At 40.8% G+C, this 26,455-nt stretch overlaps 1 protein-coding gene across 1 annotated transcript in view; it reads right to left on the bottom strand.

The window, feature by feature from the left end:
* The window catches only part of PTPRM (protein tyrosine phosphatase, receptor type, M), a gene marked incomplete at its 5' end in the record, with an annotated part of 602,721 nt that overhangs the window by 165,896 nt on the left and 410,370 nt on the right, over nt 1-26,455 (bottom strand). The window contains 3 exons of the mRNA XM_012648382.1: nt 7,651-7,838; nt 12,789-12,863; nt 16,429-16,580. Coding sequence (XP_012503836.1) covers nt 7,651-7,838; nt 12,789-12,863; nt 16,429-16,580 — 415 coding nt within the window. The remainder of the gene's footprint in view (nt 1-7,650; nt 7,839-12,788; nt 12,864-16,428; nt 16,581-26,455) is intronic.

Below are 26,455 nucleotides of genomic sequence, written 5' to 3'. Positions count from 1 at the left end.
AGAAATCAATTCAGCAAATATTTAGCAGTGTTTGTCAAATATCTACTGAATAAATCAATTACTATATTGCCTATAGTACTATCAATTAATACATTGCCTCTTACATTATTCAAACACAGAGCTATGAGACTGTAGGGGGAATGGTTGCTTCTGACTGGGAGAGTAGGGACAATTTCGGGTGGTGTCACACCTGAGCTGGGTCTGAAGGGGTCTGGCACGTGGAGGAGGAGCTTGGCAGTCACTGCAGGCAGAGGCCAGGATGCCCAGCAGGCCCGGAGCCACAGAGACTGCAGGAGCCACAGAGACTGCAGGCTCAGAGTGTGAGATGGTGAGTGGCTCAGCGCACACAGCGGAAAGTGGACAGTTAAAACGAAAGGCTGAGGTCTGAGTTTCCTATTTTTGGGAAGAATACACAGCAGAGTTTTGAGCACCAAACACGCTAACATCTATGTCTTACAAAGAAAACTGGTTGCAGAGCCGGGGGGGCAGCTTTGCAGGGGAGGGACTGAGGGTAGGCAGGCGGGTTTGGGCACTCTTCCGACAGCCAGGCCACGATGGCTAGGCCGTGCAGGAGGGGAAGAGGGTGTGACTGCAAAATGGGGAGGAGGAAAGTCGTTGGCACTTGTGACCTGCTGGTGTGGAGCTGTAGGAGAGGGAAGGGCAAGGACAGCTGTGAAAAATCCGGTTTGACCACGTTAGTGGGTGGTGACAGCATCAAACTAAGGAAAAGCACGGGACTGATCCCAGATACACACAAGGCCCGCAGATGTGGACACACAGGCGCGCTTCCCGCCCCTCTGGGCCAGGTCCTCCGAGAAAGCACTTGTGGCTAATGGCATCTGACACTAAAAGCATGTTAACAAGTGGGAAAATTGCTTAACTTCTCTCAGGTTAGATAAAGAAAATTCTAATAACCAGCTTCAAAATGGAAACCAGACTGCTGCCTAGAAGTGCTTGAAACAAATTGGAAAATGTCGACTGCCATGAATTATCATCAGAGGGAGTGCAGAGAGTTGCAGGAAATAACAATTTTTAATCTCATTTTCTGAAGTGTGAGCAGGTACATGATGTCATCAGAGGCCAGGGCAAAAGGAAAGTGCATAAAAACATCAGCTAATGTGTGAGAGGCCCTGAAAGCAGGCGGGACAGAGTGGAGAGGGCAGCAAATTAAACAGACACTTTTATATTGGTACTTTAGGAAAAATAAACCAAGTATCACAGTAAAACCAACTCTCTCCTGCATTATTTAAAAATATGTGGAAACTTCAATTCACTAAGAAAGCATCCATAAACCCACACACCTGACTTGCCCAAATAGCTCAAAGCCATCTCGACATTTCAGAGAGAAGTTTTTATCATTTTCTTATGGACCTGGATCACCATCACCATAATAATTACAGGAAAGAAAAAGCATGTTACCAATCACTTGGCTGCTTGAGCCACTGGAGGCGCAGCTGCTGTGGTTCTCGACGCATGTGCAGTGCCTGCCAGGCCCCCCCGCCCCCCGCTCCCCAGCCTTAGCTTTCAGTGGCTTATGGCTTCATTTTGTGTCCTGTGGGATGGAAAACAACCTGCACTGATTGCGCCAACTGACTGACTCAGCTGGTGCCTCCGCATATGAAACGCGAACGGAAAAGCACATCCGAGAAGTGCGCGGGCTGGAGGTGAGGGGAAGGGGCGCCTCCCACTCTGGACAGCTGCGCCCAGGCAGCGGTTCCATCAGCTGAGTAACAGGAGTGCCTTTCCCTCCACCTGCTCCTGCCTCTGTTTTCAAAACACCATCCACGGGGCTGCTGTGCACCAATCTTGAAACGCTTCCCTGAGGATGTGCAGTTCCCCTCTGCCAACCAACCCCAGCAAGGGAGAGGCTGGTGCCCGGGGTGCTCTCCTCCCGCACCCTGCAGCTGGGCAGGTTTAGAAACCCCGGGGGACTGTCTTCCCCAGCTAAGGGCATCTGAAGTTAGGGAATGAGAGCTGCAACCTCGGCAGAGAGCAGGTGGTTTTCCGGGAGTGTTTTGTTTCGGTTTTTTTGGTAGGAGATACCGGTGCTATGGCCGGGCCTGGTGGGGGAAGGGTTTGGGTCATGGGGTGGGTCCCTCACGAATGCCTTGCGTCCGTCTGGAGGAGTGAGTGAGTTCTCACTCTGCCAAGACTGGACTGGTCCCCATTGTCATAAAGCGAGGTTCCTCCTCCTGGTCAGTCCTCTCTCTTCACAAGTGTCTGCTTCCCCTTTGACCTTCTCCACCACGTTTTGGCCCTCATCAGAAGATGGGCAGATGCTGGTGCCACGGTGCCATGCTTCCTGTACCCCCCAGCCTGCAGACCCTCTTCTCCTTACAGAGAACCCGGCCTCGGGTACTCTGCCACAGCCACGCTGGACAGACTAAGCCAGCTGGCTTCTCTGAGGCGGGAGGCAGGTAAATGAGAAAACAGTGAGAATTTGGAGGGCAGGTGAGACATTTTAATAATAATCCTTTCTTACCTTGCTACAACTTTGCCAAACATAGACAAAGGCATCAAATAATACATTGTGCTTGTATTTAACAAAATCCGCTGTTTTACTTAGAAAACGGGAAAGGATAAGAGAGGGAAGATAAATAACCCATATGTTTAAAAAATATCTACAAGGAGCTACAAGAAGAAAGACAATGTTTAAAGGAAATTCATGTTCCGCAGAAAATGTCACAGGCTATACCTAACCCTGAAGATTTTGCATGTCTTCAATTCCCCAGTTTGAGCTAAAAAACAATCTCCATGTTCAATTATAAAATTAATCACCAGTGTTTGTGCTCTAGAGAGATACATATGAGAAAAGTTGGTGGAATAAGGATAATGTTTTCCTAAATATATTTAGATATGCATGCACACACACGTGTATATACCTAAATATATTCTGCAGAGTAGGGTGCAAATAGTTACTTAGGCTTCTGATAAGTTTCATTTCTGGTAACTGGAAAATACATTTTTGTGCCCCAGAGTGATGTTACTAACTAATGAAATAGTACTGTCTGTGTTTTTCAGGATGTCCTGTCTGGAAGTAGTTTCAATTTCTGTTCTTTCTTTATCTTAATTTTAAAGATACAGCAAAATGTGTTTCTGAATAACATGCCTGTTTTCCTACTTAAGGTTAATAATGTCTTTCTGCTTGGATTCCCAAAGGGACTTAGACTCAGTTCAGAAATCGAGGTGTAAACCAGGCCCTTTGGGGGTGACAAGCGAGACAACCTCACTCCCCACATGCTCAGCGTCACCACGCCTGGGACCTGGCATGGTCTTGAACACCTTGCAGCTCTCACTCCGGGACAGGAGGAACGGGAAGGGGTGCGCACAGCACACCCGTCTGGGGCAGGTCTACTGGCTCAGGGCAGAGCTGCAGAGTCAGGGCAAATCCCTCTTTTCCACTTCAGCTGAGAAAGGCCCTACTGTCTGCAGGGCAGGGTGGCTAAGTCCTATGCTGTCCCTCTTTAGTGCAGCGATCTCCCCGCAGGGAGACTGTCTGCCCGTTGCTTGTTGGCAGGAAGAACCATCTTGTCTTGTCTCCTCTCTTGCAGCGACACAAACAAACTTCCCTTTTCCAATGGGTCTCTCTCCTGAGATCCCTGCACCAGTCTCTGTTGACAACATGCCATTTTCTGTTCAATTCAAATGCATGTTTACTTCTTTATTGTGATTCATGTCTGAGTTTCTTTTGAATCAAATTATTGCATCTCCCTGGTGAGAGGTGCCATACGACTATCTTGTTAGAACAAAATCAAATAAAAAATCTGCACTGAGCACTGCTCCATCGCATCCCCACCACATGTTTCCCTCTCGTTTGGACACACTTCTGTCGGCTACTTGATCAGTAATGAATCCTTCCAGTGTTTACGCCAATTTTCAGACATTGCTGTCTTGGAAAAGATAAAGAGGAACTGGTTGAAATGGGTTCAACAGAGAGAACGTCGCCACTTCAGAAATACTTTACAACCCGGGTGACTGGTTTTTCCTGCTATCCACAGATCGAAGAAGACCAGAAAGACCGAGTGGATGATGACACAGTCACAGCAACAACCAGAGTCGTCCTTTAGGTTTCATCCCCAAAGACGCTTCAGCACTGAAGTAACTCCCTGCTCCAGCAAGTCTTGAAGCCAAGAGTTCCCGGCATTTTTGAACGGGGATGGAGCAGTATCCTTCCCATTACACTTTTCACTGAATACATCTTCCCTCTCCCCTTTACTATTAATATTTTGGGTACCGATTGTTACCTTTTAAGCAATTCTTGTGGCCTCATATAAAAAAAATATTTAAAACGTGAGCCGTTCCTACTAAATAGATCTCCATGCAAGTACAGGAATGAGACTCGTGATGCATCTTTCTTTTCTTCTCATTGCTTCCAGAATGCCACCCAAACTTCCCAATGTGACACGCGAGGCCCTTCGTGATCAGAGACCCCACTGCGGGACTCAGGCATAGAGGACTCCGGCCGTCTCCCCAGACCACCCCATTCTCCTGCTTTTGCGTTGGCCTGACGGCCTCCCTGTCTCCCCTTCTGCCAACTCTCACTCATCTTCAGGGAGAAAAGTCATCGTTACCCCAAGCTGGCTCAGGGGCCCCCACTGGCCTTCCGAGCACCCCTGCACATCTCCCTTGGGCATGTGGGGTCACCCCCTGGCTGCTTGCTCCTGCCCTGTCAGCTTCCTGGGGGCCGGGAGATGCATTTCTCCTCTGTATCCCTGGCACCAAGCACAGCATGTAACTTGTTCAATCAAACTCTCCCTCAAATCCTATTTTGCCAAAGACACCAATGTAACTGTTTTTTTTTTTTAAAGAGGATTCTTTGGTCTACAGTTACCCTTAGGTTTTCCTAGCTTAGATAGGACAATACTATTTAGCAATAAAAGGAGAAAGCACATATTTTATACTTATTTTCTCAGTTCTTAAACTCTTAATCTACAGAATCAAACCTACCTATTTATTTTTAAGTTTTTTAAAAATTTTTAAGTTACCATGATACATGGTAAGGAAGTTACAGCCCTACAGATGAAGCAGAAAGTACTAAGCTCTTTCTAGAAAGTGAGTGTCCCATTCTTTCCTCAGACTGTTCTACACGAGAGACCACAGAGATGTACTGAAACCTCCACATAACACAGTTTCCCTTAAAAGGACGTGGTGTCAACTTCTGCTCTTGGATCTTATTATAAGTTACTATTTTTTTCTTCTACTACTAGCACTTCCAATGAACGCTTACCACGCGCTCGACATCATTCCTGCGCTTGTGCTGCGTCGATGAGTAACCCTCACAGCAGCCTTGTTAGGTTGATACTGTGATTTTTTTTTTTTTTTTGAGGCAGCGTCTCACTCTGCTGCCCAGGCTAGACTGTGGTGGCGTGATCATAGTTCCTGATTTCCTCTCTAACGTATGTTCTTTTTTCATTTTTTCCCTTATCACTTCTTTCCTTCTTTTTGTTTTGTTTTAATTGAAAACAGTTTGGAATTTAAAGTATTTACTTTTTAGCAGTCCTCTCTGATTACTGAATAGCTAAAATGAAAAAAAGAGTTTTTTGAAATGTAATTAACACATTTTATTTTGGGAAATCAATGAATTTTCAGTCATACTACACTTGAAATGAGTATAAAATACTTTACACTTAGAAATCATATTTCTTCAGGAGATCTGAGTGGACAATAATTTTTTGCATCTTTCAAGTATGCACTGTCATAGTGTGTTATAAGAAGTCACAAGATAGGTGTTTTTAAATAGTTCATGAAAAATTGGACTCAGGTTATTTTATGAATTGTTATTTGAGCCTAAAACTAATCTCTTTGACATTAACAGCTTTACTAAACATTTGAGCAATACCTGCATTCAGAATATTAGATAGAAATAAGACATCATCTCTATTCATTAGGCTTACATTTTCTCAATAACCTAATTTTGTCTTTTCATAAGATATTAATACTTTTGGAAGTCTTACTCTTAATCCTATTAATTCCTAAGCTAGCCTTTAAAAGTGCATAAGGAAATATGCAAAGGCAGTCAATTTCACTGAATTATACATTGAATCACTAAAGGTAAGTCTAAGAATTTCAGGGTTGCTAAAACTCAGAACTTCATTTGAAAATATTTTCTGGACTTAAATCAAACTCAGGGGCATGGTTTGGATCAGCTTCTTTGGCTTTGAAGTCTTCTGAACTAAGGTCACTGGGAACACACCAGGCTGTGCATGTTACTAGCAACGCAAAGTGTGTCTACTTGTCTGCTTTGGACAAACACTCACAAGAAGCGTAGCAGTGGCCCAGCCAGCAGTGGCACCATGTGTTGCTTTGAATGCTGTAATGAATCTTTGACCAGCTTGGAACGAGAGCCAACCCCAAGACAAGGTGGCATCTGGGGCATAAAATGAAGTGTCGTGAGTGTACCCACAAGGAGAGGAAGAAGCAAAGGTAGAAATTCACTGGCCATAGAGGTGGTAGGAACTGATTCTAACAATGCTCTAATTCTCGGCAAGATGTCTCCCAACTATGAGCTAGTTAGGTAAACATGGGACCAGAACCACATTCTAAGATTTAAAAACCCACATAGCTACATAATTCTATTTTTATTCTGAGTAAGCATGTTACTTTATCTTCATCAATGACTGTAAACTAATTTTAATAACATAAAAAAAGCAATCCAACCTTCCTGCCTCACCACCCCCACCCACACATGCCCGTACTTCTTTGAATCAGATGTCTTCAAGTCACTTAATTCTCTTCAGTTCTTGAATGACCTTCCAACAGAATTAGCTAATGGCACAGGCTGTGAGAGAGGTAAGCCCTACCTTTTATATATGTAGGTGAATATTACCATTCCCGGAAATGCCCCCGACAGCTGTCCACAAAATTGCCCAGGACAGCAGCGTGCTCCCTAGGCTGGCTGGACAGTAACAGCTGTCACAACCATGATAATAGCCAGTCCCTGCACTGCTGTCTAATCTCTACTACATGACATTGCTGGTTGGTCTATAATTGCTTTAAGTGGACAGTTTCTTCCTGAGATAACAACTATAAAATTATTAGGATTTAATATCATACTTAATTATAGGAAAAGCCAAGGAAGGTAATCAAGAATGGGGAGGGAAACATGAACTAAAACTTAATTCTGACAGAGAGAAGAAAAAAAGACATAAAAATTAGAAAGAATGGGGAGGGGAAGAGAGCCTGGTAGGTCTCTGTTTTCATTACATTATTTATGCAAAATGAAGCAAAACATAGCACGTTCTTCCTTTTTCCATCTAACACACATGAACTTCTTCGTAATAAGTCTTACCAGCAAATGGAAATAGATCCATGGATAAAATACAGTTGGCCCGTTGTACCTGAGGGTTTCACATCACGGATTCAACCAAACAAGGATGAAAAATACAGTATTCTAGGGATGCGAACCCATGGATACGGAGGGCCAACTTTTTGTATCCTTGGTTCTGTGGGGCTCACTGCAAGACTTGAACATGCATGGATTTTGGTATCCACTGGGGTCCTGGAACCAGTGCTGAGGGATGACTGTACCTAGTCCCCTCTGGTATCTCTCGTGGGGTTTGTCTGGCCTACTGAATGAGCTGGGAGCACAGTACCTCGTGCGGTGTCCAAGAAGAAACCAGGAAGGAGCCCTGGCACGGAGCTGGTGCTCACCTCATATTCCTCCTTGAAGCCGTAGCCCTCGGCACACTTCATCTGCGTGATGTGCTGGAGCAGGTCTGCCACCCGGATGGCGGGGTGAAGCTGCCCAGTCTGGTAGGGCACGTCGGCTGGCTCGCGCTTCTTGTAAGTGTGGGACTGCACCAGGCTGCTGGTATCGCTGGCCATTGTGTGGGTTTCATCTAGGAAAAGAAGACCAGGGAGAAAATGAGAGAGGGCCAGGGGACTAAGTCGGCATCACTGAGAATGCTAAGCAGCTGGCCGCTGACATCCCCTCAACCTATGGCTGCAAAATTCCCTACGATGGCTCAGCAAAAAAGAAAAGTTAAATGTTTAGAAGTTTAAATGGGGTTGGCAATACTGATAGGAATGTGCAGAAATCTTTGTTTTTACAAAGCAGTCCAAACGATATATTGCTTTCAAAAAGCTAATTGATAAGGGCCCTTTAGGCTTTCAGTGCTAAGGTTTGTGGAAGTTTCAATCTGAAACTTCACCAAGACCCGGTGCAAAACCAGTCTTGTATTCTTCCAAACATTAGTTAACTAGTTTGTATGGTGATGTAAATAAACTCTGCACGAATGTTCTGTGAGCAAAATAAAAGTGCACAAAATGGTTTGGCTTAGAAAGCTAGCAATGGAAATGTGGACTTAACACATGAAATCAAAGAGCAGAAAAATAAAAGGAAATTGGTTTGGGGATAACGTTTTGATGAGTCACTTTGCATGCTCCAGTATCGGAAAGCTTGACAAAATATTGTGGAGCAACACATCACACATGGAATGTTCTACAACAGCAAACATGCAGGCCAGCACAGAGCAGTACCAGCTGGCTTCGTCAGAATCTACCGGTAAGACACACACTCCCACTCCCTCCGCAACTTTTCCATGGGGCAAATTGGGGAACTTACCATTTATTGGCACTTTTAAGAAGATACATATCAGGAGAAAAAAGGAGGAGAAAAAGGAAACAGGGCATAAGCAATAGTACTGCGTGAATAATTACAGGTAGTTTTTATTTTGTGCTTTAATTTTCCAGTTAAGTTTTCTATTGAGAGGTGGTCAGAGGGCAAAGCCTCAATTCTCCCATCACATTAGGATGGAGGTGTTTAATTTAAGTACTCAATAACAAAAAGGAGGTTAAAATTAGTATTATAATTGCCTTTCATCCCCCATGAACCAAGTAATGACTAAGTAAGTCTTATTTGTATTCAACACATTTTCTCATTTAAATTTCTTGAACAAGTCAACCAAATTGTACTACAAAATTAATGCCAAAATTTGGTCACATAAGCCTAAAGAGGCTATATTTTAACAGAAGACTACTAGTAAATTGGGTTACTGAACTGCAGAAATGGTAGCTATTAAAAATGTCTTATGCAGGAAAGTGCTATTAGACTAATAATTCCACATTCTACAGGTTAACTCATTATAATGCTGAACCCCTTTAGCTGTTTTATTATTGAGGATGCGTATTGGCAAAATATAATGCTAAAGTCACTTAAAATGAGAATATTGTATCAGAATTGATTCCAGATATAAAGAATTAAAACATATAAAGGATATATTTAATTTTTAAAAATTACTAGTTTATCAATAGGGAATTCAGCTATAGTTAATTATTATCATTATTTTTTTTACTGAGAAGTTCAGCACCAAAAGAAATTTAGTGCAAGGGTGCTTGGTTAGCAGGGCCTGGTTTGAAACCCGATTTCTATCTGCGTTGCAAAGCACCTGGGGATGCATGGCATGACAGGTGGTATACAAGTGTGTAGCTATGTTGCTGTTGCTGAAATGGCACCTGGATCACTACAAGGTGGCTAAAGACACAAGACAAAATAAAAAAGGGTGGTAAGCTGATTTTATGATTTTTTTTTTCATTTGGATTTGCTTTGAAATTTAGCAATTCATGTGTTCCCACTTTCCTTGAACAGTCACAAATAAACCTGGAAATTTTCACAACAGATTCGTTCGCTGGCAACTGCCAAGCTTCATAAACAGGGATACAGGAACCCTGCTGAAGTACTGAATCCCTTGAGCTTTTAGTTGCCATGACAGGAAGTTCTGTTCTTTATAGTAAAATAAATGGAACATTAATTAGTTTCCCCTCTGTGCCTCTCTCATTCTCGCAGTTTTGTACCTTGTGGGATGAACGTAATTAATACGCCCTCCATCGTGGGCTGACCTTCTCAACTTCCCCTGAATGATTTGGGCCTTTCACGTGGTTACACCAGCAACCTAGCAATGCTCTGATCCCAGGGCTGGGTATTCTTGGAAGTTTTAAATCCACAGAGATACAACCACTGTCACTGTTGTACATAATCATCCTGCACAGCATTATGCCATCTTGGCCTCATTACTAATGTGGAACATGTCTTTAAAGCATGTAAACACTACCAGGTCCATCTAAGAAAACTGCTATTACCTAGCACATGCATATGGAAGAGGTAATAGAAGGTTTCTCCTGCGATATCTGTTATGAAATTGGGTCACATACTACTAGAAATTCTTGATTCCACTAAAATTAGTGATTAATCAGTTTTCTGTGACTTCTTAAAAAAGAATTATTACTAATAAAACATATCATTTATCATTAATTTCCTTTATGTGTTAAAAAAATCACCCACCAATAATTTTTTAATTAAAAATAATGCCTAAGAGGAAATCAGAAATAAAGCTTCTCCCTAACAGTTCAGATCATTTTCTAGAACTGAAAATTAATTCTGCTTATATTATGAATTCTCCTGAATTTTTGACAAACCAATTGAAAAACAAAATTGAAATTAAACCTCTAATTTGAGGTGGGGGGTGTTCTATCTATCTATCCATCCACCCATCTATCTATCTATATTTTTGCAAGCAAATGAGCTACAGGTGTACTTAAGCTCTATACCTTAGAGCTGAGCACCTCCACGAGAGGTGGAGGGAAAGGTACTAGAGGACTTGATTGTGTTGAGCTCTGATGCACAAAACATTTCTTCTTGTCTTAATGTCAATTATAACTGCTACTATCCTCCAGAAGTGCTAGAGTTGCCATGCAGCTCATCTTCTGCCCATGGTTTCAAGGGATAGCCTTGCCAGTCCTTATTATGCGATATACAGATTCACATTTGCACTGAGTAATACATTAGGAACCGTCTCCAAGCACTGCCATTTGTGATGCTGGTACCTGCACAGGCCATACATGTTAACAGTTATTTGTCTGTCTGGCTGACTTCTTTTTCCACAATCTGCATCATTTTTGCTACTTGAATTGTCTGTGCAAGTGATTCTGTCTTGGTAAAAAAGCCTAACCAACTTTAAAAGATGTCATTAATGTTCATAATAACAAAGCAGCGACTTTAAAAAATGATATTTGTTTAATAAGCTTATCTTAATCCTGCTGTGAAATCTGAACATTTTCTTTCCTTTTGACAATGCACGTCTCAGCCCTCCCCACTCACAGCTCCCCCGAGGTCAGAATATCTACTGGAGGAACCTCAAATGAATGCCACAGCGCACAAAGAAATCGCAAATCTTTGTCTATCAAAAGATTCTGCAAATGTCATTTGCATGTAGATTACATTGTTCTGGGGCCTAAGATTAGCCTGTGCCCCTCACTTATGAAAATAATAAAAATGCAGCTTTCTTTCCCTTATAGTTTTATAGTAAAAGGCTGGAGGAGGGGATTTAGTGGGCTTTGTCAGCCCTCAAAATGATGCAAAATTCAAAAATTCTCTTTTAGATCCATTCTTAAAACTTCTAGCTTAGTTCATTTTTTTCCACAGGCAACAAACTTGCTTAACCCCAGAGAACACCATAAGGAAAATAAAAATTACCCTCTACACACGTAACAACTTAGAGAAAAGAGAAGCACAGGGGAAAAAATTACGTTGCAAAGATATAAACCCTTGTAAAGAGAATTACGAAGGAGAAGTCGAACAACTGAGGATGGAACTCTTGCTACAATGAATTGTTATATACCTTGAAGTCGTTTTTGTTGTACTCCTTTTCGGTAAGGTTAGTAGTAGAAAGAGAACACAGCCGTGATACGCTCGGGTTATTTTTGCGTCTCAAATGCAACAGCAGCTCATGCTTGTTTGGTTATCACAGCCCAGGTAATGCCATTTTTCTCCTCACCCTTCTTATATTGAACAAACAGGATTTTTTTTCTGTAACCCCCTGCTGGGAATATTTCATACTTTAAATGCATTCTGCCCCAGTGGGCTAACATTTTAGTTCCTTTCTATGACATCTGACACATAATAAACCATATGATTATAAAGTGCCATCTTGTCATTTCGCTGTTCAGATCTTCAGCTCCTTTGAAATTCCACTCTGTGACAGACACTTTGGAATGCTGGGAGGGTGCCGTGAGTGGCACTGAGGATGGGTAGGGGGCCAAAATTCTATTGTGATCATTTTTCTGCATACCATTAGGCATAATTAGAAAAACGCTATTTTTGAAATTGAAGTTTTTAGTGCTTAGCAATAAGTGAAAATAATGAGAAGCTATTTTCACTTTTATGACTATCACATTTGACAGAATTCAACTCTTGGAAGTACACAGCTGGGTGATGACATGGTTCTTTCCCTTGGGATCAGACCTAACCTTCAATTCTGAACACAGAAAGGGAGAATACCAGAACTGGGATTGTTCCTTTGAACCTTTTGGTATCATCCCCAACATGCATGCAGCAAACCCTCCTTATCAATGTTGACTATTTCAAGAAAGTCTTTTTCTCATCTAACCCTGCCCACCGCCCAAAGGCCACCCACCACTCCCATGTCCTGCTTATAATCACTACAACATACAGAATTAAAGCCGCAATTTCCTACAGAGTGGCCACTGACTTTCTAAATTACTCCTGCAATAAACTGTGGTAAAGGGAAATGTTCTCACCTAAAATTGCAGTTGGCACAAATGGGTCTGTCATACATCGAAAGCAGGTCAATGCAGAGAAAGTAAAAAGAGAAAGAACAGTAAATGATTGATGAACGGTCCCCCAATTTCTGCACAGAAAGTCGTAGAAAGCATTGGGTTACAACATCTCAAACATAGTAAGCTCCTGAAGCATCACGGATAGCATAGTGAGGGCTGATTGATTCTGACCGCTAAGGGGTTATGAGGGATAAAACAATGGAAAAATCTGTTACCTGGGTAATAGGAATTAGGCACCGATGTGCTCAGTGTGTTTGTTTTCATTGTAAAGGATGACGGTGAAGACACAGCTGTAAATAAAAGAAAGGCAGGTCAGCAGCTGTAGAGAGGTATACGCACTCTGAACACAGCACTCTGAGGCCGCCGCAGCGACTCCGTGCTGGAGTGGAATGCTGACAGGAAGACATCTCCGAGATGCGCCGACACCTGCGTGGCGAATATCACCGTTCCCAGCTGTTTCTGGGTAGCTACTTGTCCTTTAGAAGATGAGCACCCTTTTACCACTCCAAGTCTTTTGCCCCACCAATGAAGAGAAAACCCACAACCGCGGCCAGCATTTTGGGTAGAAAAATTCATCGGACTTCTGTTGTGACCTCTAGCCTTCGCTTATGGAATTCTGCTAGCAGGCTGAGCTGAATTTTACAACAAAAAGTAGAAGAATGTGTCTACACATGGCTTTTGGAGAATATTCTGAATGTCACTATTTCTGTAGTTTGCTAAATCCTCTTCCTCCTTACAATTTGGATATGCAGAGAATTCTCCACAATGCTATGACTTGGTTTATGAAAAATAAAGGTGCTGTTCCGTGTGTACTATATTTAGGAGAAAGCCTCATGCCTTCATATTGTTCTATTAGTCTTTTAAATATTTATGAAAATGCTTATTTTTCTTAGAAATATTCCTCTGAAACACTCAAGATTGAACCGTTACACATTCTATTTCTCCCTGTTATCAAGAGGGAAAGTCGACCCCATCTAATTTACTTGATTTCATTGAAAATGGATCTTTCCTATTTTTAAGAGACATTTTAAACTCTCTCCAAATGTCTTAATTGATTAGTGTTTCAAAAACACTTTAATTTAATTAAAGTATAAAGATTTGAATGTGCTCAGCTGGTGAAACTTCAGTCCAAATCTTAACTCCTCTGATGTAGCTATACGATCTACGTGCTGCCGAGTTCCTGATGAAGACACTAACGTGCAATCACATCACTGTTTATGGGCAGCACAACCAATCCTGCTGTGGACAGGGAATAATTGTTCTGATGACATGTTAATACATTTAAACTCTCCAGGAGCAGTTCCTTTAGGATAGTGCCATTAACTGTGTTTATATTTTTAACGTGTGGAATTAGTAAGTGACAGAACAAGGACCAGAACCCAGGCTGCCATTTTTAAGATATTTTTCTAAAACAGAGAAGTATCACATTTATATCGTATGTTTATGGTAAGTTGCCAGGAAAAAAGAGAACCGATGAAAATAAGAATGAAAAACAAAATGAGTACCAATAGGATATGCCAGGGTCAACGAGAATAATGCTTCTTCATTACCTGCAGACATTTTTATATGGTTGGTAAAAATGTGCAGAGAATATATAAAGTAACTATATTTATTTTCACCTTTTTGTTAAAATAAAATATTTTAAAATACTTTCATCTCTGAGCATAAAAATTAAACCCATCCCCACTATCCACATCTATTTTCCCTTTTATGGCATATTAGAGGAGATGGTACAACTCTTATTTGCTTTGGTGGACAGGTTATTCCCCACTCTCATAAATGTGTTCATGCTTATTTTTAAATTCTCTAATTTCATTTTCCTCACTGTGTCATTTCTAAAAGTTACTCACCTCACAACTTCTAGCACTTTCTCCCAACCCTAAAAGATCTCACACGTACCCATGCTTGTCGTAGGTGTGGTGCTGGCAGCCTTGTGGTCTAATGAACACTTTTCCTGAAGGTTTTCTTCTTGGGAACTGTTCTCTTACTTTAAAGGCACTAAGAGATCACTAGGATGAAGTTTACCTTCAGGGCCACCTTGTGGATGAGATTTGATGAGACCTGCTCATTGCTCAAAGAGCAGGAGGAACATGGAAAGTCTACTGTGGTGTTTCTTCTGCGGGCTTTATTAACGGGGGAGACATAAAATCATGCCTAATAGCCGATCAGCTGGGGAAGCTAACTAACATCGGCTTCTTCAGCAGTCCTTTTTGCATGAACATTTTTGGATTCCCACAGATACATTCGCTTTTTAAAAAGTAACTGCCAAATTGAACTTCCTGTCCAGAGGCGAATATCCCCTGTTGTTCACACTTCAAACGCCTAGAAACTACTGATACAGGTTCCTGCTCTTTGGGTGAGTAATTCCAAGTAAATTTATTCGAGAGAAATTTCACCATGAAATAGAAAGTTTGGAACATTAATGGGTTATTCCAGAAAGTGAGAACATATATCTCTGTGGTCCCTTTCATACTGACATTCAAGAAATAGCTGCTGCTACAAAAATTCTAACCCTGTGTGTGGTCAAAAGTGCTCCTCCGACCCCAGCCCACAACAGATGCACCACAGGTTGCTTTATTTTGACAGTTGAATGCATTATAAATGTATTTTTAAATAAATAATATCTGCTACAAAAAAGCAGAGAGAGTTCTATGAAAAAAATGGGAAGTCGTTCGTGGTGTACTGAGATACCACGGCTTCTATTACCTATCCTGGAAGTGACACGAAAGGGGAAGGAACGAAGGCCGAGGATGAAAACAGAGCGGCGCAGTCTTGTGCACCAGCGCCAAAGCAGCGTGGGATGCACGTGTGCCACGGGGCCAGGAGCACGTGAGAAGCAAAGGAATACAGGAGGATAAGCTCGAACAACTGGCCTCTACAGCAGGAAAAAAAATAAGAGACCGAATTCTACGCACAAGGCTCGGGGCCCACACTGTCCAAGCTGCTATCTGTCACCCCCTCCAGACACTATTTCTGTGTTCCTTCCAGTTATGCCCCCCTCCATCCCCAGACTTTACGTGCACTTTTGTTTTTTTGGGGGGGGTAACATTAATAGCTGTTCTTTGACTCCACCCCCATGCTGGCCAGCATCCTGATTATGTAGCTGGGGTCAGCAGTGGTCTGTGGCACAGATTTCACACAGTAAAGAAACCCCCAACCTTGAACTTGGTGAGTGTGTGCCTTGAGCCACAGAGTCAGGCATGTACCCCTGCAGCTACCTCTGGTCTCCGAGAAGATCACCAGGGACAAAACAACTATTCCTTTTGGGCTTCATATAGTCAATCTAATTGCTAGTTTCCTAAAATACTTCTTTTTACCTGGATTACAGGTGGAAGTACAGGGAGGTATTTACCCACCTGGCATGAGGCGTGAGACTTGTGAAGTTGAAATACAGTTTAATTTATTAATTGCCACTAATAGCCCTGTAATAAAGGCAGAACCTGTCAGCTAAACAAATAAACAATTAACTTGTTACTGCCATTTAGTGAACTGTTTTATAACAGGCTTCCCTTGTGTAATTCCACACCTGGCTAGCTTACAAAGGGGATCTAAACAACAAAAGAGATGATGAGAAACAGGTGGCTTCTTCCTCAAGCAGAGGAAGGGCTGCATGTCACTGCTCTCTCAGTCTTTACAGAAACTTCACTGTGGTTTCCTTGCTCTCTGGCCCCGCACTATCACCTTTAGAACAACATCATCTTTGCCAAGCATGTAAGAGTCTTCAGGATCATTTAAAATGACTGGAGAAACTGACGTGGCATAAGAATCCTTTAGGAAGAATTCTTTTTGTGTTTTCATCCCTGAGTACTACCTGAAATACCAGAGAGAGGTATTAAGAGAAACGTGAGCACTTACATCTCCCATTCAGATTGTGCGTGTCCATGAACGAGAACGCCTCGTCGCAGTTCGTGCCTTGCTCGGCATAGCTCTTGTCCATCGAGTTCACCATCACGGTCATCTCCTGCCGGGTGCTGCTCAGGGTCTCCTTGCGCTTCTTGGCCAGTTTCCTTAAGACAAAGAGTTCAATTATGTAGGCACCGTAGACATGCATTCGAATGGAATGCAGACCTTTGGCATGTGTATTGACCTATGTTCAGAAATAACTTCTACTCAATTAAACACATTCATTCACAAATTGGTGTATGGTACTTCCCACACATCAGGTCCTCTCCAGGCTGCAGACACAGAGGTGAAAAACATCTGCTGCCTATTCTCAACCAAACCACAGCCTGAAACATTATGTTTCTTCTGCTATAAGCTAAATTAAAATGACCAATGATCCTAGAACAACACAATCATAATCTGCTTACTGATGTGCACCTAGAGGTATTAACTTTTTACTAAATTATTGTCTACATTGCCATACACGGTGTCGACGAGAAGATTCACCCTAATAAATATTTGTCAAGCAAAACCGAAATAATCCAAGGATGAATCTAAAAGGCATATTGTAAACCTAAAGAAAAGAACTAGGGAGGAGTCAAGAATGTGCAACAGCGGATGTGCACAGAGGGTGTAGGTTCTGACCAGAGCCTACAGAGGACACAGCAGCTCAGGCCTCAGAAGAATCGGAAGAGCTGGTACTGAATTCTCAGGAGGCCATGACATCACCCCAAATCCCAAATGAACCCAAATTAGCTCCCCATCGAAGTCTCAACTCCTACAGAGCAGAAGGTAGACAATGTCATGTTGCTGGGTTCCCTCGAAAGTTTAGCGGAGTAACTCCTCACTGTTCCGCTCCTCGGTGGAAGAGAATACAAAATGGTTGAGGACAGAACAGAGATTTCCAATTCTTTTTGAGACATTGATTAATCCTGGCCTCTGTGTCCTGCTCACTGACCACCAAAAACTTATCACCTAAAATTACAGATACCTGTACAAAAGCTGTAAGAACCTAAGCAAAACTAACATAAATAAACAGATAAAACAAAGTTTTATAGATCTTACTACCAGAGGTGGTTGTATGTATCCAAGACAGACAAGAATAGTATTAGGGATGCTTAAGGAGAAGGTATAAAGTGAGAAGGTTTAAGACCATAGCACCATAATACCAAAAATACTACACCATAAAATGTTTGAATTCTGCCCAAGCACCTAGCAGCATCTACAAAATAAAATGGCAGCTCTTTCTAGTAAATCATCTTGACACTGATTGACCTAGGACACAGTAGAATTTAAAATGAGCCACGTAATCAAAATCACACCCATATTAGGTGATTGCTAATGCAATGTAAGGCACTGACAACATTAGACCATATGGATAATCTTTATTATCATTTCTAAATGACACATAATCCAAATGTTTCCTTGCCTGTAGTTATAATAATATTTTAATTTCATACTTTGAAGGCAGAAGGGTTTCATTAATGAGTTGACTTTTTTATTGCTAAAAGTTGTTGGAAAAAAGATGTATTTTTAAACCAAAAAATGAAAATCACCTACAACATAAAAAGATTTTGAAAGGTAAGCCAGTGTGACTCCTCTGGGCACCGATACCCCTCTCTCACCTCATGTCAATCACAATCGTCTTCTCCAGACCTGACCCCAGCCCTGAGCCAGCCACGCTAGCACGAGGGCCAGCACCGGGGCCTGGATGTTCTCAACATGTGTTCTGGTCAGAGCCAGCACCAGGCCACCCTCTCTGCAGCTGCACTCACAATAATACGTTTTCTCTCCGCTTCTGGATCTGCCAGATCGCTGGAAAAACATTCGTAGGCCAGGTCTCCCCAGGAGCCCTGATGTGGAGGATTGAGATAATTAGCTCCATAATTCAAGCAAAATGCCCACTTTTTGCTTGAATTTCTTTGATTTACTTTGGACTGATATATGCAGCTAATTGCCTCAATGTTCTTTTTTGTTCTGCCTATAAAGAGAGGCCTAGTGAACTTTGCCAGACTTCCCTCTTTGGCTTTTCTTGCTTGAATCCCTCTAATCCTAAAGGTTAGCAGATGACAGCTAACACGCTTCTTGTGTGGCTGGTGGGAGCAGGGAGGGATGTTTGCTCCAGTAAAAGCTATGCTTGTACTGGAAAAAATGTGTCTCCTTTGTAATCCTTCATATGCACGAACTAATTTCATTGATGTCACACTAATCACTCCATAGCTGATCTTCTTTAAGCACAAAAGACCTGCAGTAAGGACTCATGAGAGCAAGCTCATGTACAACACAGGTTCAGCAGAGACCCGCAGCTTTAAGCTCATATCCACAAGCACATACTCTATGCCCGTGAACTTTCTCTGAACTCAGCTCCCAACGTCCTCAGCAAGGCTTCCTGCATTAACCCTACACTTTAACCACATTTTTACTCTCATCAGATGTCACAAACACAAATGTCTCCGTGGGGCCATGCTAGTAAGGTAAGGGAGGGAACCAGTGTAAGACAATAGGGGTGATGCAGACCAGTGAGATGGAGGGGACAGTGACTCAGCTGCCACAGCTTGAAGCCCCAGGGAGGCCCCAGTCTTTGCAAGTTTCAGGAGAAACCAGAAATCTACATTTTATGCTGACTCTTAATTTTTAACTGTTGTCAAATAATTCAAATTTAAAATAAAAACACCATGTGGCCCACATAAAGCATGTCTGTGGGTACTTCTGCTCTCCACAAACAGCAGCACTTAGAAGTGTCACCGTACTGGAATGGAAGGAAGTGGAAACCAAGATACAGCGTACAACTACTGTACGTCAGCACTCTAGTAAGCGTGTAGGAATTATTCTTACTTCTTGCTTCACAGATGAAGGAACTGAGCTTCAGAGAAGTAACTTGTCCACGTGGTGGAGCTGGATCGGACCTCACATCTCTCTGACCCCAAAGGTATTTCATTAGAGCAATGTGCTATCTCTCGTAAGGTAGCTCATTAATTTATATTTCCTTACAAGTTCCATCATAATTATCACCAAACTGCTTTCAAGTATGAATCATCTATTGCCCCCAAACTAAATATGCTTTGAAAAAGTTTACTAGAGGAGTAGGAAAAGTGGCCTTAAGGCCACATGTGGTCTTCTAGGTCCTTAAGTGCAGCCTTTTGACTGAATCCAAATTTTACAGAACAAATGCTTTTATTAAAAGGGATGAAACTTTTCTTGCCTTCTTTAGTGCTTAGAAAAGGACAATCTTGAAATCAGAAGGCTGCAGGTTCCCCGCCTCTGGATGCTTTACACAAATCTAGTGGCATCCAGTATGTTTATTAAGTGAACTAATCACCACTGTACCAAAGCATTACTAAGGAAGGGTTTTTAGAAAACTCACCTATCGAAAGTAGCTTGCTTGTTTATGGAGGTTTTGAGTCATTGTTCGGGATTTTCATTTGTTTTTATATACAGGCATAAGTCGGAGGTACCATGGGTTTGGTTCCAGATCACCACAATAAAGTGAATTGACTTTGTCCAGGTCTATCAGAGAAATTCTATCTATGGCAGCTACAGCCTTATGAAATTATTTATTAAATAATAATACTTGAACATTGGAATTACTCTTTGATCCATGGGCTGCAGAATGTATTATGTGTTATCAGGCATGAAAACATTAATCTCCTTGTACATCTCCATCAGAGCTTTTGGGTGACCATGTGCATTGTCAATGAGCAATAGTATTTTCAAAGGAATCTTTTTTTTTTCTGAGCAGTAAGTCTCAACAGTGTCCTTAAAATATTCAGTAAACTATGCAAACAAAGTATGGATGACAAATGTGCTATCATCCAGGCTTTGTTGTTCCACTTCTAGAGCACAGGTAGAGTAGATTTAGCATCATTCTTAAGGGCCCTAGGGTTTTCAGGATGGTAAGTGTGCACTGGCTTGAACTTGAAATCACCAGCTGCATTAGTCCCTAATAAGACAGTCAGCCAGTCCCTTGAAGCTTTGAAGCCAGGAATTGACTTCTCTCTAGCTATGAAAGTCCTAGATGGCATTTCTTCCAATAGAAGGCTGCTTCATATGCACTGAAAACCTGTTGTTTAGCACAGTCACCTTCATCCACGATCTTAGCTAGAACTTCTGGATGTCTTGCTGTAGTTTCTCCACCAGAACTTGTTGCTTCATCTTGCACTTTTATGTTGTGGAGATGACTTCTTTCCTCAAACCTCATGAACCAACCTCTGCTACAATCAAACTTTCCTTCTTCAGCTTCCTCACACTCCTCAGCCTTCACAGAACTGAAGAGAGTTAGGGGCCTTGCTCTGGATGAGGTTTTGGCTTTGAGGAATGTTGCGGCTGGTTTGATCTTCTATCCAGATCACTCAAACTTTCTCCGTATCAGCCATAAAGTTGTTTTGCTTTCTTATCATTCATGTGTTCACTGGAGTAGCACTTTCAATTTCCTTCAAGAACTTTTTCTTTGCATTCACAGCTTGGCTAACTGGCATAAGAGGCCTAGCTTTCAGCCTGTCTTGGCTTATGATATGCCTTCCTCACTAAGCTCAATCATTTTTAGGTTTAGATTTGAAAGTGAGAGACGTGTGACTATTCCTTTCACTTGAACACTTAGAGGCCATTGTAAGGGTATTAATTGGCCTAATGTCAACATTGTTATGATTCAGGGAACAGGGAGGCTCGAGGAGAGGGTGAGAGATGGGAGAATAGCCAGTCGGTGGAATAGTCAGAACACACACATTTAGTAGGCTCGCAGCACCCTGAAACTATTATAATAATAACATCAAAGATCACTGATCACAGATCACTGTAACAGGTATAATCATATTGCAAGGACTACCAAAATGTGACACAGAGACACGAAGTGAGCACATGCTCTTGGGAAAATTGCGCTGATAGACTTACTTGCCCCAGGGTTGCCACAAACCTTCAATTTGTAAAAAATGGAATATCTGAGAAGCGTAATAAAGTGAAGCGCAATAAAAGAAGATATGCCTATACAGCCCAATGCTCCTGTCCATAATTACAGATGGGTGAAGAGGTTAGATTTAGAATTGAGGCTCAGTTATGACTCTGGATAAACTGGAGTTTATTTCTCTTTTTTTCTTTCTCTCTCTTTTGAGACTTGTGTTTCAGATATGTACTTTTTTTTCAAGTGAAAACCATAAGAAACACTTTGAGAACTTAATGAAATAGAGTCTTTGGTGCAGAGAAACTCCTAAAGTTGAAATAATTTACTTTGCAATCTTATCTAACAACATAAGTAAATTTATTTTCCATTTTGATTTATAACAAATGGTTTGCCCGAAATATTTTAATCTCCAATCTCCAAAGTTGCACTGCATGAATCTCAAAGGCCCTCAGTAATTAAAAAGAGGTTCCTATTAACATCTATAAATAGATCATAAAAATTAGAGAAAGTACTTGGTAGTTTCCAGTCTGGCACGAAAGGAGCTTGGAAGTGATCGCTCTGTCCTAACAGCAAATAAAAGCTGCGAAAACTGAAAATCAACAACTTTTCTTAGTTCTGTCAGAGAATTCAGGTCGCAGGGCAGACCACTGCACCCCCCAAACTGCAGAGACCAAAAAGCTAATACAGAGAATCACAGCATTCCAGAGCCAAAGCCCATGAGCAGAAACCTCTGTAAGAACCAGTTCATGGTCAGGAAAACCTAAAATGCATTGAAAAATTGCTGGAGGCTCAGTGAGAACAAGTCTCAGAGTTAAAAGCTCCAGGGGGAATTAGTCTTAAGGGGTCTCCACATTTTTGTGAGTTTTATCCCAGGAGCCCTGCCTGGTTTTCACAGTGAAGACCAGAGAGAAATCCCCTCACGCTTCCAGCAGGAAGAGGAGGAAAGAAGCCACTTTAAAATATGTCAGAATATTCTTTTGTAAACAATGCCTACCTTCAAGAGCAATTATTTTACCAGAGCCTAACCTGCTAACAGTTTTCTCAGGCCTAACTGACCGGAGGGAAGGGAAAATACCCAACCCCAGGCCACTGTAGCCATCCTGTCCTGACTAAGGCAGGGAGGGGTTCCCAAGAAGCGTGTGTGAAGTTCACCGTCCAGAGGCGCCGGTTCACCAAAACCTAACACCTAATCATATGACTACACAACGCCTCCCTTCTCCTACCTTATCACCACATTAGTACAGATCTATTTACCACAGTTTTCTGCGCAATACAGCATGTCCAGCTATCCAGGAAAAAAATCCACAAGACATACTAAAAGGCAAAATAAAACAAAACAAAACAAAACCTCCACAGTTTGAAGGGACAGAGGAAGCATCAGAATCAGAGTCTGATATGGCAGAGATACTGGAATTAAAAGACCGGGACTTTAAAACAACCATGATCAATATGTAAGAGCTCTAATGGGTGAAGCAGACATGCAAGAACAGATGGGCAATATAAGCAGAGAGATGGAAATTCGAATAAAGAACTGAAAAAGAAATGCCACAGATCAAAAACACTAACACAGAAATGAAAAATCCCTCTGACGGCTCATAAGCAGACCAGATACAACTGAGAAAAGAATCTCTGAGCTTGAAGATAACTCAGTAGAAACCTCTGAAACTGAAAAGCAAAGAGAAAAAAGACTGGGAAAAACAAAAAACAACAGAACAGAATGGCCAAAAGCTGTGGGATAACTCTGAAAGGTGTAACTTATGTGTAGTGGGAATACTGGAAGGAGACGAAAGAAAGGAACAGTAGAAATATCTGAAGCAATCGTATCTGAGTATTTCCTAAAATTAATGTCAGATACCAAATCACAGATCCAGGAAGCTCAGAGAACACCAACCAAGATACAAGCCAAAATATTAAATATCTACCCCTAAGCATATCATATTCAAACTGCAGAAAATCAAATAAAGAAAAAGTCTTGAAAGAAGCCGGGGGAAAAAACATCTTACCTCTAGAAGAGCTAGGATAAGAACTACATCAGACTTCTCTTTACAAACTATGCCAACAAGAAGGGAGTGGAGTCAAATATTCAATGCGTTGAAGAATAAAGCCACCAACCTAGAATTCTGTGTCCTGTGAAATTATCCCTCAAAAGTGACTTTCTCAGACAAATAAATAAAGACTTTCTCAGACTAATAAAAATTGAGGGAATTTGTTGCCAGTAGACCTGCCTTTCAAGAAATATTAAAAGAAGTTCTTTAGAGAGAAGAAAAATGATATATATCAGAAAACTGGATTTAGATAGAGAAAGGAAAAGCATTAGAGAAGGAATTAGTGAAAATAAAATAAAAACTTTTATTTTTTATTCTTCATTGATCTAGCAGATAACAGTGTGTTCAAAATGATAAATAGCAATAAACTATTTGATGATTACAGCTATAGAGAAGTGAAATGAATGATAGCAATGATACAAGTGGTGGGGCAGGGTAGGGGAAGAGAAAGGAATACTTTGTTATAATAAGAACTTTCACTACCAGTGAAGTGATAAAGTGTTATTTGAAGGTGAACTTGAATTGGTTGTGAATGTATATTGCAAATTCTAGGGAAACCCCTAAAAAAAGGTAAGAAAAAAATAAGAAGGTAAGAAAGGAAAGAAAACAGATTATTGATAAAATGCTCAATTAAAACCAGAAAAGGCATAAAAAGAGCAGGAGACAAAAATAGGAACAAAGAAAGAATAAGGGCAACAAATAGAAAACAGTAAAAAAACAAAAGGCAGGTATTAATCCATCTTTACCAATAATTACTTTAAATGTCAACAGTCAACATAAAATAATTAAAAGACAGATTGTCAGATCAAAAAACAAGACCTTCATGCCTGTAATCCCAGAGACTCAGGAGGCTGAGGTAGGAGGATTGCTTGAGTCCAGGAGTTTGGGGCCAGCCTGAGCCATATAGCAAGACACCATCACTTAAAAAAAAAAAAGAAAGAAAGAAAAATAAGAAAAAAAATTAGCTGGGCCTAGCGGTGGGCACCTGTTGTCTCAGATGCCCAGGAGCACCTGACGAAGGAGGACCTCTTGAGCTCAAGAGTTTGAGGATACAGTGAGCTATGATTGCACCACTGCACTCTAGCCTGGGCAACAAAGCGTGGAGACCTCATCTCTTAACAACAATAAAAAAATCCAATTATATATTATCTACAAGAGACTTAGTTTAAATATAAAGACACATATAGATTAAAAGGAAAGGGATTGAGAAAGATGTACACTAATCAAAAGAAAGCTAGAATAAGCTATATTAAATTGAGACAGAGCAGATTTCAGATCAAGGAAAATTATCAGGGATAAAGAGAGGCATTACATATGGTAAAAGTGTCAATTCTCCGAGAAGACATAAAAATTATAAAGTGCATACACCTATAACTGAGTGTCAAAATATACAAGGCAAAAAGCGATAGGACTACAAGGAGAAATAGATGAATCCGCTATTATAGTTGGAGACTTCAACACCCCTTTATCAGTAACGGACAGATCCAGCAGGCAGAAAGTCAGTAAGGACAGAGTTGAACTCAAGAACACGATCAGTCAACTGGATATAGCTGACATCTTTAGAATACTTCATCTAACACCAGCAGAATACACATTATTCTCAAGCTCACAGGGAACATTCACCAGGACAGACCACATTATGAACCATAAAACACACCTTAACAAATTAAATGAATACAAATCATACAATGTCTGTTCTTAGATCACAACAGAATTAAACAAGAAATCAGTAACAGAAAGATAGCTGGAAAATTCCAAAATACTTGAAAGATAAACAATGCACTTTAAATAACACATGGATCAAAGAAAAAATCTCAAGAGAAATTTAAAAAATATTTTGAACTAAATGAAAATTGAAATATAACTTATCAACGTCTGTAAGATAGAGCAAAAGAAGTGCTTAGAGGGAAATTTATAATATTGAATGCATATATTAGAAAAGAAGATCTAAAATCAATAATCTAATATCCTACCTAAGGAAACTAGAAAAAGAAGACAAAATTAAATCTAAAGGAAGAAGAAAAATAGTAAAAATTAGTGCAGAAATCAATCAAATGGAAAATAGAAAATCAACAGAAAAAAATCAATACAATGAAAAGCCGGTTCTTCGAACAGATCAATAAAATTGATAAGCCTCTAGCCAGGCTAAGAAAAAAAGGAGAGAAGACACAAATTACTCATATTAGAAATGAAAAAGGGAATATCATTACAGATCCCACAGACGTTAAAAGGATAAAGAATACTATGAACAATTCCATGCTTACAAATTTGATAACCTGGTTGAAATGGTCTGATTCCTTGAAAGACAAAATCTGCCAAAACTCACATTAGAAGAAATAGACAATCTGAGTGGGCCTGTATCTATTTTGAAATTAAGTAATAATCTTTCAAAACTGAAAGCAGCAGGCTCAGACGGGTTCATTGCTGAAGTCTACCGAACATTTAAGGAATAAATGATACCAATTTTCTACAATCACTTCCAGAATGTAGAAGCAGAGGAAATATTTCCTAACTCATACTATGAGGCCACCATTACCCTAATTTCAAAATCAGACAACATTACAAAAAAAGAAAGCCACAGAACAATATCTCTCATGAACATAAATGTAAAAATCTTCAAAAAAATTAGCAAATTAAATCCAACAATTTATAAAAGAATTATACACTGTGACCGAGTATGATTCATTTCAGGTATGCAAGACTGGTTCAACATTTGAAACTCAACAAGTTTAATCCATCACATTGACAGGCTACAGAAGAAAAGTCAAATGGTCATACCAATAGATGTAGAAAAAAACATTTCACAAAATCCAACATCCATTCATGATAAAAACTTTCAGTAAAATAGGAATAGAGGGAACTTCTTCAACTTGATAAAGAACATCTACCAAAACCCCAAAGCTAACATTATACCTAATGCTGAGAAACTAAAAGCTTTCCCCCTAAGATCAGAAACAAGGCAAGGAGGTTTCATCTCAACAATGCTTTTCAGTATTCTATTGGAGGTCTTAGCAAGTGCAATAAAATAAGAAAATGAAAAAAAGAAAAAACATATACAGAT

Source organism: Propithecus coquereli, unplaced genomic scaffold, assembly GCF_000956105.1.
Source record: "Propithecus coquereli isolate 6110/MARCELLA unplaced genomic scaffold, Pcoq_1.0 Scaffold283, whole genome shotgun sequence".
NCBI lineage: Eukaryota > Metazoa > Chordata > Mammalia > Primates > Indriidae > Propithecus > Propithecus coquereli.
This window is presented reverse-complemented; position numbering and strand designations above follow the sequence as displayed.